General features: G+C 39.8%; 1 protein-coding gene across 2 annotated transcripts; it reads right to left on the bottom strand.

The window, feature by feature from the left end:
- Positions 1-783: 783 nt before the first annotated feature.
- Positions 784-11,896, bottom strand: LOC115786128 (uncharacterized). 2 transcript variants are annotated; one of them, XM_030738174.1, is made up of 11 exons: positions 11,799-11,896; positions 7,005-7,066; positions 6,025-6,244; positions 5,794-5,911; positions 5,592-5,682; positions 4,891-4,975; positions 4,654-4,787; positions 4,290-4,494; positions 3,808-3,892; positions 3,583-3,661; positions 784-3,089 (listed from the first exon to the last, which is right to left on the bottom strand). In XM_030738174.1, the coding sequence occupies exons 3-11, from the start codon at positions 6,113-6,115 to the stop codon at positions 2,124-2,126; spliced, it is 1,854 nt and encodes a 617-aa protein (XP_030594034.1). In that variant the 5' UTR covers positions 6,116-6,244; positions 7,005-7,066; positions 11,799-11,896; the 3' UTR covers positions 784-2,123. The 2 variants fall into 2 exon arrangements, with proteins under 2 accessions (XP_030594034.1, XP_030594039.1); XM_030738179.1 differs by lacking the exon at positions 11,799-11,896 and adding an exon at positions 7,220-7,365.
- Positions 11,897-12,864: the final 968 nt, after the last annotated feature.

Here is a 12,864-nt window from a genome sequence, read left to right as displayed (position 1 = left end):
TATGTTTGAGGCCACCAGGCACTTTCTGTGTCTTCATCATGAGGCAGGTGGTCACATGAGTGTGTGAAGAAAACTCCCCGACTGGACAAAGATTGTATCCACACACAAACATAAAGGAGCTGTTCCTTTTCTGTTCTGCATTTGGTCTGAAGACTGTTCTTGTAGTGTTAATAAATCACAGAAAAACTGTTTATTTTTCCACAACACTATTTCAAATCTGAGCTTAAAACTGGAACAAAATCCACAGCCAAAAATAAAATAGCTTAATGCTCCATCATCCTCAGGATTGACTGGAACGTGAAGCTATCTGGTTGGCAGATGGGGAGGAACCCTTGGCTGCAGAAGAGTGGAGATAATTTATACTGAAGAATTTACACAGTCTGTGCAATTAAATAAATAAAATACTACCATTGTAAGTTGCTGCAATGAAATTTCAGCAAAATGGACTAGTCTGCTGCATCATTTTTTTCCACTTTCCATTTTCAGGGTGAACTCAGCCCTCTGTAGGTTGATCAGTTTCATTTCCATCAAACAATGTGACTTCCTTTCATTCCTAACACATTACCCAGTTTATATCAGCTGGTATCAGTATAGATATCAGCATGATTCTTTTCCCCATTGTCTGATGGGTTTTAAAAGTGTTGCTTTAATTTATTTTTTGAGCAGTGTATAAACGCTCATTAGAAGAAATGAAGAAAATCATTTGAAAACACGCACACTCACAAACAACAAAATAAATAAAAATATATGCATTTCATGTTCATTTTATTGAGAATTTCACCATTTTTAGTTTTCATGGAAAATAACTAATTCATGACATGACATCATTTAAAACAACATAGTCAGTTCCTCATCCTTTATTTAAAAAAACAATTAAAAAAAAATTTTTTTTGAACTTGCAGAAGCAACATTTGAATTGTTTTATTTTGGTTGACCACCCTGATGCCTAGGCTGGAGGGCGACTTCAGCAACGTGGAGGGTGAAATGATTATTTTTGCGCTTATGTCTTGACACCGGGGGACAGAGATATATGTGGATATATACATGTGCCTCCATTTGTGTATGACTGCATGGATATCAGCTTGTGTTGTTGCTGTACTGTCACCAGTGTATGTATCTTATTCAGAAGTAAATAAAAAGGAAAATAAAAAAAAAATAAATAAATAAAACAACATACTCAACTCAGTAAATAGCTGCCTTCAAATAACTGCCATAGGAATATAAATTAGATGAAAAAAAAATGTACATACTCAGCATAAAAAATTAAAGTAAGCATTGACTTTAAGCAGCCTCTCACACGACAACGGTGGAGTTTCTTATACACTGTCCCGGGAACTAATGGTGGTAAAATCCTTACTGTACCTGCAGAAAGATGATTTAACCATCTGTACACCACGCCTTCCTCTATCCAAAAAAACATTTTTAAAAATGAGCTTCTTAAGGCAGTCAGGTGAAAAATTAGCATCAACCAGTCCAGAAAAAATTATTCACAACATCAGGACCTGTAACATTGCAGTCCTGAAATCAAGCATGATAAAGTATACATGATAGAGTACTCTGATTACTTTTCTGTTGTATGTAAAATTAAATGTAATGTTCTGTAATTCAAGTAGTTAATTATTTTGTTACATTTTCAGTCAAGCAATCCATCACTGTTAAATGAACTATGTGGCCAAAAGCCTCCGAATCTTTGAACTTAAAATCAAGCACCCATCCAGCATTTGTGAAAGAATGGGTCATTCTGAAGAGCTTAAGAAGCTCCTGTAGGTGGAATGTGTAGGTGATCCAGTACTTTTATTCATATAGTGTGTTACCATAGTTTACTTGTGACAGTCAGGGTAGCTAGTGCAATGGAAGAGAGAGGACTGCATTTACACTGTGAAAAGATTCACATTATTTTCTGCTGGGGTGATACTAAGTGTCTATGGGCTGCTAACGTGGCATAAATATTGTCATAAATATATGAAATTAACAAAAAATGGATTAAATCCCCTTCAAAGTTGCTGAAACCTGAAGATAAATATTTATGGACTGGTTTATTTTCTTGAGAGCTGACTGGCGTCATGAATCCTGCAAATGCTACGTCTTATTTTTGTCCTGCTAGTTAGGCCTACTGTCTGCTCTCAGCCCTCCTGTTTCACTGGCATATAGCCATCAACAGAGGGCTCCAGTGATCTGCCTGCTGACATCAGAGTGAACCCCTGCAGCATAGGACTTGGCTGAAGTTGCAAAGCTGGTCTCAGACCAGGCCCACATAATTTCAAAGGCAGTTGTGGAAAAGAGAGCAAGGAGCATGGTAAAGCCCTGGGAAGATGAGGTGGAAACAGGAAGTGTGTAGATTCAGTGGACTTATCAACATCCTCCATGCTCTCATCCTGACTCATCTGCTCCTCTCCCCCACTGCAAACGCCTGAATCCAAGCTGGGAAGCTCTGGGCTGTCGGCCGGCGGCTTCTCGACTCGCTCGTAATCGGAACAAACCTGAATAAACTTGTCAGATTTACCTCCAAACAACTTCTGAAAACCTGCCTTTTGTTCATTCTCTCCCTCCTTCTCATCCTCACCCTCTGGATCCTCATCATGACTGTCAGTCATGTTCATGCTATCTGCCTCCATGCTGTCTTCACTGGCCTCTTCACAACTGGACATGCCTGAATCTAGACTCTGGAGCCTAAAGCGATCAATGTTGAGCTTCTCAGACTTCTCGTAGTCTGAAATCACCTGCACTGGCTCACTGTTGCTGCTGCCTTTGAGAAGCAACTTAACCATCTCATGTTCTTTCTCTCTCCCTTCATTGCTCTCCTGTTCTGTGCGTTTTCCTTGACCCTGAGTACCAACAGGGCCATAAGGCGTGTCAGTCGCACACGGCTTCAGATTCCCAGCACTGAGTGAGGAAATAGGAGGAGTGCAAAGCTCAGAGTAACTCGGGTTAGAGAAGCTGGAGTTGGTGGAGTCATAGCTGCCTTTGTTTATCACGATCTTCTCATCTGGCCTGCAGGCTGTGACGGCATCCACAGAGGAGGTTAATTCTACTGTGATAATTTCCACTGGTTTCAAGAAGGAGTGAAAGGATTCACTGGTGAACACACTCTGGAGGAGAGAAGTCAGAGGTGAGAGAGCAGGAGAAGGGATTAGAAAGGTTAAAAATACAGAAGATGTTCAATCCAGGCTTCAAGAAAAGGATTTAAATGTTTTTTGTTAGTTTTGTGTGTGTGTGTGCACATGCTGCACTTTCTGAATCTTGAGCCGTTTGGATCATAAAGGTCACGTCTGTCACTGGATCAGTCAGTAGTTTTGTCTGTCTGATTATGTTGTCTGCTGTATGCCAATCTTGTCTTTTCCTGTGTTGGTGGATTTTTTGAACTGCACTAATCTAATTTTCAATTTTTTTAGATGGTAACAACAAACTCTGCAGCTCCCTGCTGGTTTATATAAAGTTAAACATTTAAAGCAACAGACGAGTTAATGTTATGAGTTATGTGGCTAAGACACAGATCTGCCCCGAAGTGTCCAAAATATAAACTGATGCAATTTTGATTCTGTGATTTTATAGTTAACATTAAAGAAGCCTTAAAATACTTACCTTAAACTGTACATCATGCAGAAAGGACTTTCCCGGGTCTGGTATTGGCGGACCTGTGATCATCTTTACCACGTAAACCCTGAGACAACAAAATTACACCCTGAGCCAGAGCTGCCAGAAAGTCTTACAAATACCTCAGATCAGAATAATTGATCATAATATATTTGGCAGTGGGATAGTTTGCAAAAAAAAACTGTGTAACCCAGTGTTGCTGTGTTTGCTTACCAGTTTTTGTTAGTGCTGAAGAGTACGACTGTCAGCAATACCACAACACCTGCTACACTTATGAACACAACACGTGTAGGAACACCTGAAACACAGGACAGCACAAGTCAACTCGGAACCATGAGGAAACGGGGTTACACAGTCGGCTCCATGAAAAAGAGACAATTTTGCTTCTGTAAGCCCATGCAGTGGATTTGAATTAAAGCACTGGTTGAAGGACTGAAGAGAAATATTGCATCAACTGAAATTATATTACAGATGTTTTTAGATATTCCCTCCATTTTCAAAAACTCAATCCTCAGACCTAGAGCCTGCAGTGCGTGCTGAGACAGCAGTTAAATAAACTTCACCTGCCCAAGTCTAACCACGTTAAACTTAAAACTTCATGTAAGAGCGCCCCTACACATTCAACACAGAGCAATCATGCTCAGCAGGACTCAGTGTGAAAGGCATTTTTGGTAAGGTGCTGCTTTTTGCTGTACCTGATGGTGGTTTTCTGTTTCCTACTGGCGACACCCATGATACAGTGGGGCTCCAGTCACTCCAGGCTCCCTCACGGCTCTCAATAACAGACCGCACTCGAACTCGTGCCTCGTACCTCTCATCTTGTATCAGGAAATCTTTTTTCAGATCTGCCTCGCACTTATGCTCACACTGAATGCCAGTGTTTTTCTGCACAGCAGGATCCTGACAGACATGAAACCAGTGTGGGGTTGAGGATGAATCTAGCTTGGATTTCACACAACCACAGGGCAAGGATCGCTCACACACATCGTTTAAATGCACACTTTCAAGATCTCCCTGCTCAGCTTCATGCTTAAACTCATTCACAAAATCAAAACTTACACTCCACGACTGATCCTGCTGTTTCCACTGCACTTCAGTTTTGTATAAGACGATCATTGAATGCTCGGTGAGTTGGGACAACCAGGAAATAGTGGTGAAGTTGACTTCTGGTCTTCCTGGAGGATTCACCCTTACTGCAAGAACACACACACACACACACACAGTTTGTTTTAGGTCACCATGAACAGCTCATGTTGTCACAAGTCACAAAGAGGCAGCATTATAGATTTCACTCACTGTGACAAGATGGCTTGTAGGAAGTGATTACAGGCTTCATATGGTTACAGCTCAGATTAAAGGACAACACATGGAAACTGGAAAACTGGGAAAGAAAAGTATATTACTATCATATATTTAAGGTAGATTGTTATTTCAGTGTTGAATGCTACTGAACATGTGAACGTGTATGTGCAGGTATACCCTGTGAGAAAAAAGGGTCCTGAATGTGCTAAACACTCAGGTTGGATAATGTCAGCGAGGAGACTTCCTTAATATGATCATCTCAGGCACACAGCACAGCTGTGAGCACAGCGGCCCCTCCCACCTGCAGTTTAAACCTTCTGTTTGCAACTTGCAGCCAATCAGATAATAAAGATGACAGACTGGAAGAGCAATGAGCTAAACCAGCTTGTTTCAGACAAAGGATGAACAGAGGAGCTGCATGAAGGCTGCATGAATAACCCCACCACTCTTCTGACTAACATTTGAATGTCTCGAAATAGCTAGTAAATAAAACCTGACATTTAGCATTTTTAAAGCCCTCTGCTTACTGACCTCTCTCTCACTCCCTGTCTTCCTCTCTTCCTTTTATACTTAAATGTTAAAAACATCCATTAATAATTTCGAGGCGATTCATTTATTTTTCTCATGTACAGACTTTAAACATTTTAATAATAAACAGGGTATGTAACAACAATCAAGTTTGTTCACACACTCACAGTGTGGTCAGATTTAAAGATCAGGGAGCACATCTTCAGGGCTGGTCTGGAGATGTCAACAGGCTCCAGGTGACAGGAAGCACTGTAAGACCTGAGAATAATAATAATAATTTCATTTAGCTGTAGATGATGTTATTAATGAAGGGTGTGATTTATGTATCGTGAGTATTTTGTGTCTAGGTTTGTGTTTTTGTGTCCTTACAAGTAGCGAGCTTGATATTTGGCGTGTATTGTGCATACGGCGTCTGTGCGATCAGTCACGTATGTGCTGTTCCACAAACATGTGATGTTTTTACTGTAGTCATTGTAGCAGGTGAGATCTGTGAGGGATAAAACAGAAGAGACTGAATAAAAAGGGAGCGGCTGCAGCCAACAACACATCTTAAAATCAATTAAACAATGTAAGTGAAGGAAAATAAATAAATAGACTAACTATCTGGGAGGCTGGGACACGCATCAGTTCTGCAGACCAGCAGCAGAGGAAGCAGAATAAACAGGGAAAGGGATTTCTTATCTCTCTCCATTTATCCAGTCATCAGATTTCCTTCTTGGAGACCACTGGGATGGTTTGTTCCCAAAGCTCTGTGACTGGAAGATCTGAAGGCTTGTACTTGCTTCAGGGTTTGACTCACTGTGTCCTGATTCTTCTCATCCTGCACAGGTGAAAAAAATAAGTGAATAAAATGTTAAACAAAATCATGTGGTTGGTGACACATGTCACTCTTCTTCTTTATTTTGACCCACTGGTCACAGGTTTATGTCTGCACACAAACCCACACACAGACACACACACACAAAAAACTCTGGCCACAAATACAACAGGAATAAGTAGTGACAAAAACAGTGGGTGGAAAACAGAAAGAAGAGTTTCAGATCCTTCTTCACGCCTTCGTGGTTCGATTGATACAGACTGAGAAACGAGCTGCACAAATGTGACTCCTACACAGTGAGGATGTGAGACTTTCAGGTTCAAATATAAATCATGCGTCCTCGTCAAAATCAGCATCAAACACAATTTAAATGTTTTTCTTTTGTCATTCATTTCACTGACTGATTTAACAGGGCTTGACAATGTAGCTTGAATCCTGAAAAAGATCACGTTCATACTCAGCTTTTAAAATGAGCAACAGAAATAAACATTCTCCTCAAATTCTCCTTCACATGCAGCCATGCATACTCCAATTAATATAAAAGTTTCTCCCATTCTTCATTCCTTTGTTTGTAAAGAGCCAAATTGGGATATTTGAGCACATCCAAAAAATAGTTGAGAGTCTGAAAGACTAGTTTCAGCATTTGAATCTTTAAATAAACAACAATCATATGCAATTGAAACATCAAACAGCTCTTTTATTAACACAATCCCCCACATTAAAGCACAGATGCTGCCTGTTAAGTCTTCAGTCAGTGACTTACCTGCTGGTTGAGCTGCGAATGATCTGCTTCAAACTGCTGAGCGTCATATGAGGGGTTTTTCTCTAATGTACCAACGGCACCAAATCAAACAGATAGGATAAAAAAAGAGAAGTTAATTCTTTGAAGATTGCTGCCAGTTATTCTATCACAAATCTAGACGCTCTCAAGTTGAATCCACATCCCTCTTCTGACTAAGATTTGAACTCAAAATTTACCTCCACTTCTGAGCATTTGAAGGATGTTAACCGCTGAGTGCAGTTTCCTCTAATCATTTCCTTCAACTGATAAATAAGGTTGCGTTTAATACTACCTGCTGCACACCTGTTTGTGTGAGTACAAGCTGATACATGTAAACATGTGGTCAGGTGGAAACTGGCTACTTCTGGGTTCGTGTTTCAGTTTTTATTGTCATTGTTATTCATTATTCATGTTCCTTCATCTTAGTGCAGCCTGTCACGGCCCGTTTTTTTTTCCGTTTAGTTTTTTTTTTTTATCTTTTTTTTTATCACGTACAGAAACGTGGTGTGCCATTTATAAATGTTAGCAGTTGCTGCGTTTGCGTGTGACATTTAAACTCTGTGAAAAACAGGATGAAAGGGAAAATGTGTTTGTGTGGATTTGTGGTTTTTATGGTTTTGCAGCCATCTGCAGGCTGACCCACAAACGCCCACACTCCGACCTGAAACTTTCACGTTAGTCTGCAAAGACTTTTTAAGCATTTTGTCTTTGCAGAAACACATTTATGTCGAAGCAAACTTTTCTTATTATAGTGATCAATACAACACGTGCATGAAGTTCATACAGCACAATGTGGAAGTTTTCAGTACATTATATATTTAAATTCTTGTTCATCACATTATATATTTTCTAATTTTACTCTGCAGCATGAAAGCAACCTCTAACCTGCTTCAGCCAAAACCCACAGAATAACTGTGCGGGGTTGCAAGTGTATCACGAATTGCTGCTGTTTAATATGCAATGTGACATTTTAAGCTGTTAAATCATTAATTGATGATACATGTTTGTGTTGCATGTAAAAAAAAAAAAAAAAAAAACTGCTGTTCTCCTTTTTCTAACTAAAACCGTTGCACAGTACTGTTTTTCCTTCCATTTCCGTGCACAAGGGAAAGCACACATTCTCGGTGCTTCTCCGGTCACCTGTTTATGAGGTTTAATAAAGGTCAAAATGTTTTTTTCTGAGAACTCAAATGTTCCATTATTCTGACATATTCACTTCCTGTAAAGACTCATCTTTAAAAAAAGCTTTATCTGATTGTACTCTACAACTTCAGGGAGCTGTAGCATTTATAAAATTCAAGTATTCAGTTTCCAGTTATGCTCATTTTAAAAAAATAGCTCTGGTAATCAGGAAGTCGATAAGCTTAACAAGAGATACTTTGTGTACAAATAAGCCATAAAAAGAACTGAGAACTCTGTAGAGGGTTCTTTTAGGGTGACAATGTGGCATGCAGTGATCCATCAAAATAACAGCCCTGAAATTATACAGAATAAAAAATTGAAACACAAGTGAAAACAGGTGTTTATGGATAAGACCTATTGTGTTGTGAAAATGCTTGTATTTGATTTTTATTTTTTTTTAAATTGGTTGTTTGCGCACACAGATTTTTCTGACCACATAAACCTACCCAACCTCTGCAATGCACTGCTGCTTCTCAGTGTGAATCTATAGAAGCTGACATTTTATAGACCTGCCAGATCTAAAAAAGTTGCACTGCAGTCACAGTAATCTGTAGCAGACGGCTGAATCAGAGCACATGTTTGATGTGGGTAGCTAACTGAGAACTAGCTGGTTTAGTTGGTGCATCTTTAGCTACACACCGAATCCCTGAAATCCTCTAAATTTAATCCACTCAGACAGGTTCCAGTTTTTTTAACACCACAATGACTCTTTTAAACATGTTTGTCGTGGAGTTCCACAGGGTTCTGTGCCTTATTCATGAAATATTCAATTTAAGCATCTGTCTTAAAGACATAAAGTTCTGGTTGATGTGAAATTTTCTGCTCTTAACTTTAGACAAAACTGAACTCATTGTACTGATATTATGTATAGACTATAGACAGATTCACTGTATTTACTTTAGAGGGCATTTCTTTGGCCTCAAGTACTCCTACTTTGACAAACCTTGAAGCGTTTACTTTCAGCCTTCTTTCAGCTGAGCAATGTTGTCAAAATGAGCCTCTAATTGCTGTCCAATGAGCACTGCTCTTCTACTCTCCTTTCTTCTTTTCCCAGGTGTTTCTGTGATCCTACTGCGTATCATTTTGTGCCTTCTCTCTTCCATAGTTTGGCGTCTTCCTCTCCCTCCTCCTGCTGTAGCTGTCTGCAAGCATCTCCAGCTCCAGAAACTCATGTTTCTGATCACTGCCCCACCAACTTCCCCACTCTTATTTGATCACTGCACTCACTACATCTTTCTTCTACACCAGCTGACCAAGGCAGAAGAGTTGGCGATGGAGATGACTTATAATTTGGGGCTGTAAAATGAAGTGTATTTAATGCAGGAAAAGCACAGGTGAAACAAATGAAGATGAACCAGGATCCTTGATACAGCTGTGCTCTGGTGAATTTTTTAAAGTTCATAAGACTCGGGATGAACAAATCTGTAGTCATGAGACACTGGTCAAAGTCATACTGGACAGTCCTCAGACTTTCCCAACTGATGGGAGATTTGAGTGATTCAGTTCAGTTGACCACTTATCCAAGTAATTGTGAAAAAAACCCACTTTGTTAATCACACTAACAGATCGAGTTTTCTCTTCTTGCCTCACTTTATCACACACCATCTTCTTCGAAGTGTTGTCACATTAAGCACATGTTCTCTTTATATCTTTCCTCTTCTGACTTCTGGACTTCCCCTACACTGGTCTTATAGCAAAGTGAAAAAGCTGACACTCTTTGATCTCATTCTCTCTTTCCTCTCTTTCTCTCTTTCCTAACTCACTTTACTGAGACACAAGCAAGAAAAACAACCGCAAAACTGCATACAAATACACACTAACAACACAAACCACATCCTAACCCCTTTGTCTTCCCAGAAAGGTACGCTTGTTTCCAATAACAAAAAAATAAGCTCTCATTCACTGTCCAGAAAGTGTGCTCTTCATTTCTTGAGCTACTTTTTTTCTTCATATTGCTGGTGCAGGGATTTCTGAGACCATAGCTTCCAAGAGGTAGTAAAAGAAGCTGGTGTCAGCCCTGCTAGCACTTAATACTGAAGGCTGAGGTAGCATGTTTCACTCGCTCCTGTGGACATAATCAGCCGGTTTCCCAGTCATGGATTAACCATGGTCCTAGACTAAAAGGAAAAAGTCAATGAAGACCAAAAAAGGAAAAAGCATTTAGTCCAGGATTAGACATAATCCCTGTACGGGAAACGGGGCCAGTGATCTTAACTGATTCTTAATAGCCATCATCTCAAGCCCCGCTCACACTACACAGGCCTAGAGATTGTCTGTAAACCCATGGCAAGCCAAATGACTGAAATTAAAACCATCCTGTTTTAGATGGTTGGTGTCAGGGGATGCACTGGGGGTTGCCGGGGTTGCGGGGGTCTGGGGCTTTTCGTTATTGTTGCACATTTTCAACCAAACAGAGGCAGTAATGATGTTTGTTGCTCTCCTACTATCAAGAGCTAAAGTGAGAAGCAGTTGTCAGTTGGTGGAACCTGGTCTCATTTACTGTAAGTCAATCATGGAAAACTGATCAATGATCCACAGGTGTTGTTTATGGCACATGTAACCAGAGGGAAGTGCAAAGCTCAGTAGTTTTACACTATCAGTTACTTGGAAATGTGATGGCCGGGTTGATTATGCAGCTACTTGCTGTAATCATAACCGAAAAGTTTGAAGGTGGGAGAAATCAGCATAGCATAGCGGCATGTAGGAGTAAGTGGTATATCCTGAAACAGCAGCAGCAGCAGCAGTATGACTGATCAGCATAAAGTGACACCTAATTTTGTACAGACATTCAATAAATCCCCTGAGTTTTTTTTTTTTTCTTTTTCTCTAATGTGGCCGGCAGGTATAAATTTGTGCATTTGAGCCTTAACACTATGTGTTTGACAAACATTGTAAAGTATCAAAGGTGTTGGTTGGTAACATCAACATGATAACCTGGTTGTTGCTTAGTTAGCATGCCGACATATTTCAAACCACAACCCCAATGAAGCTGCTCCTGTGCATGGAGAACTTTTGTTTATCGGGCAAAGCTATTCACACTAACCCTTTAACTGTGGCTCTCTTTCTCTCTCTTCACTCCTCCACACTGTTTTGCTCTGTTAATCTTCTGCCTCCTTCCCCCCACCTCACCCACACACCTGAGTTCCTGTGTCTGTTAGAGCGCACCTTTACGAGTCAGTATTTCAAAAACACAGCCTTAGGTCTCTTACATAGTCTTTGAATGTGAAAATCACAAGAACAGCCTTTAAATATGAATATATTTCTTTCTATGGACTTGGAAGTTACATTATAATCAGGCTAAAAAGCTTTTGTATAAAGACAGTAGGTGAGCATTAACTTGCTACAGTTTTATCAGCTGGATTAAAATGCGAAAAAAAAAAGGCTTTCCCATGTAATCACACACAAATAATCTAACCAGACTCTTCTGATCTGTCTTCAGCAAAGACAGCTTTATCACCACCTCCATCACGGCCACGACTGCTACCGTATCATTTCTCACCACAGGCTCATTCATTTTTAAACACTAAAAATCATGTTTGATCTACGTTAGAAAAGAGCTACTAAACCAAGCCAAAAATCACATTAAGAACCTACCGTTGTTCAGCGGTCTGCCTTTTCCATGTCTGTAGAGTTATTCAGGCTGTAAACTAAACATTTCTTTGCCTAAACCTTGACTGTCTGTCTGGGTGACGTGTTGGAAATTGTTTCTGAGAAAAGAAGAGGTTGTGGTGCTGTGGTTTCCCTTGGGGTAGAAACTTGGTGGCATTCTAGCAGTATGTCAAGAAATGTATAACATGGTGAAAACCCCTTTTTTCTCTGTTGGCTTACTTTACTTTCTGTTCCCTTTGCACCAAGTTTCTATTATTTGTTACTTTAAAAAGAGCTGTAGTGTTACTATGACTTGGTAAGAAGTGAAAGTAGCGTCCTTTTTAAAGTAGTGCTTCACAACAAACCTGCAAACTATAATTTCATGCCTCTGTTTTATTTACTTGGGCAACTTAAATTATAAGTGCCACTCTTTTTAAGGCTAGTTTAAATGAGTAGTTGGGAAACCTGCTTTCTTACTGAGAGTTTGATGAAAAGATATTTCTTAAGTCTACACAGGAAATAGGCAGGTTAGCTTAGCAAAGGATAAAGTCTGGAAACAGGGGAAACAACTAGTTTGGCTTCCAGGACCTCTGAAGTTTACTAAATAAGATTAATGGTTAGTTTAATCTGTACAAAATGTGAAGTGTGAAAACATCTATCTTTTTTTTTCCTATCTGGCTTTTTTGTGGGTAAAAAGCAATGTTGCTACTACTGTAATCACAATGCGTTTGTCTGTTACTGAGTAATATTACACACATGGGCGTAGAAACCGGGGAAGGGGGGGGCATGTCCCCCCCAATATTGAAGACAGGCGCATTTGTCCCACCTCAGAGTATTTACGGATCTGTCAGGTTTCCAATATGTGTCCCCCCCCAATAGTAAACTCAGTCCTACGCCCTTGATTACACATCAGTGCCCTAAATTTAGTTTTGTTCTTGCATGCACGCATTCCACTGCGGTTTGATGGAGATGAGATATGAGTGGCAGAGTGGTCTATAATTTATTTATTTAATTTAAACAAGAATGTGATGGTAAAATGCAAACTGTACCCAGACAATAAGCAACCATCCAC

This window comes from Archocentrus centrarchus, chromosome 1 (genome assembly GCF_007364275.1).
Source record: "Archocentrus centrarchus isolate MPI-CPG fArcCen1 chromosome 1, fArcCen1, whole genome shotgun sequence".
Classification (NCBI taxonomy): Eukaryota; Metazoa; Chordata; class Actinopteri; order Cichliformes; family Cichlidae; genus Archocentrus; species Archocentrus centrarchus.
This window is presented reverse-complemented; position numbering and strand designations above follow the sequence as displayed.

What these genes read in the sequence shown, in the direction of transcription:
- LOC115786128 (XM_030738174.1), bottom strand. Translation starts at nt 6,115, where the DNA reads ATGGAGAGAGATAAGAAATCCCTTTCCCTGTTTATTCTGCTTCCTCTG. An exon ending in AAACAGAAAACCACCATCAG is followed by an intron (nt 3,893 to 4,289) that starts GTACAGCAAAAA and finishes CCTGTGTTTCAG; the next exon opens with GTGTTCCTACACGTGTTGTG. An exon ending in TTCAGCACTAACAAAAACTG is followed by an intron (nt 3,662 to 3,807) that starts GTAAGCAAACAC and finishes TTGTTGTCTCAG; the next exon opens with GGTTTACGTGGTAAAGATGA.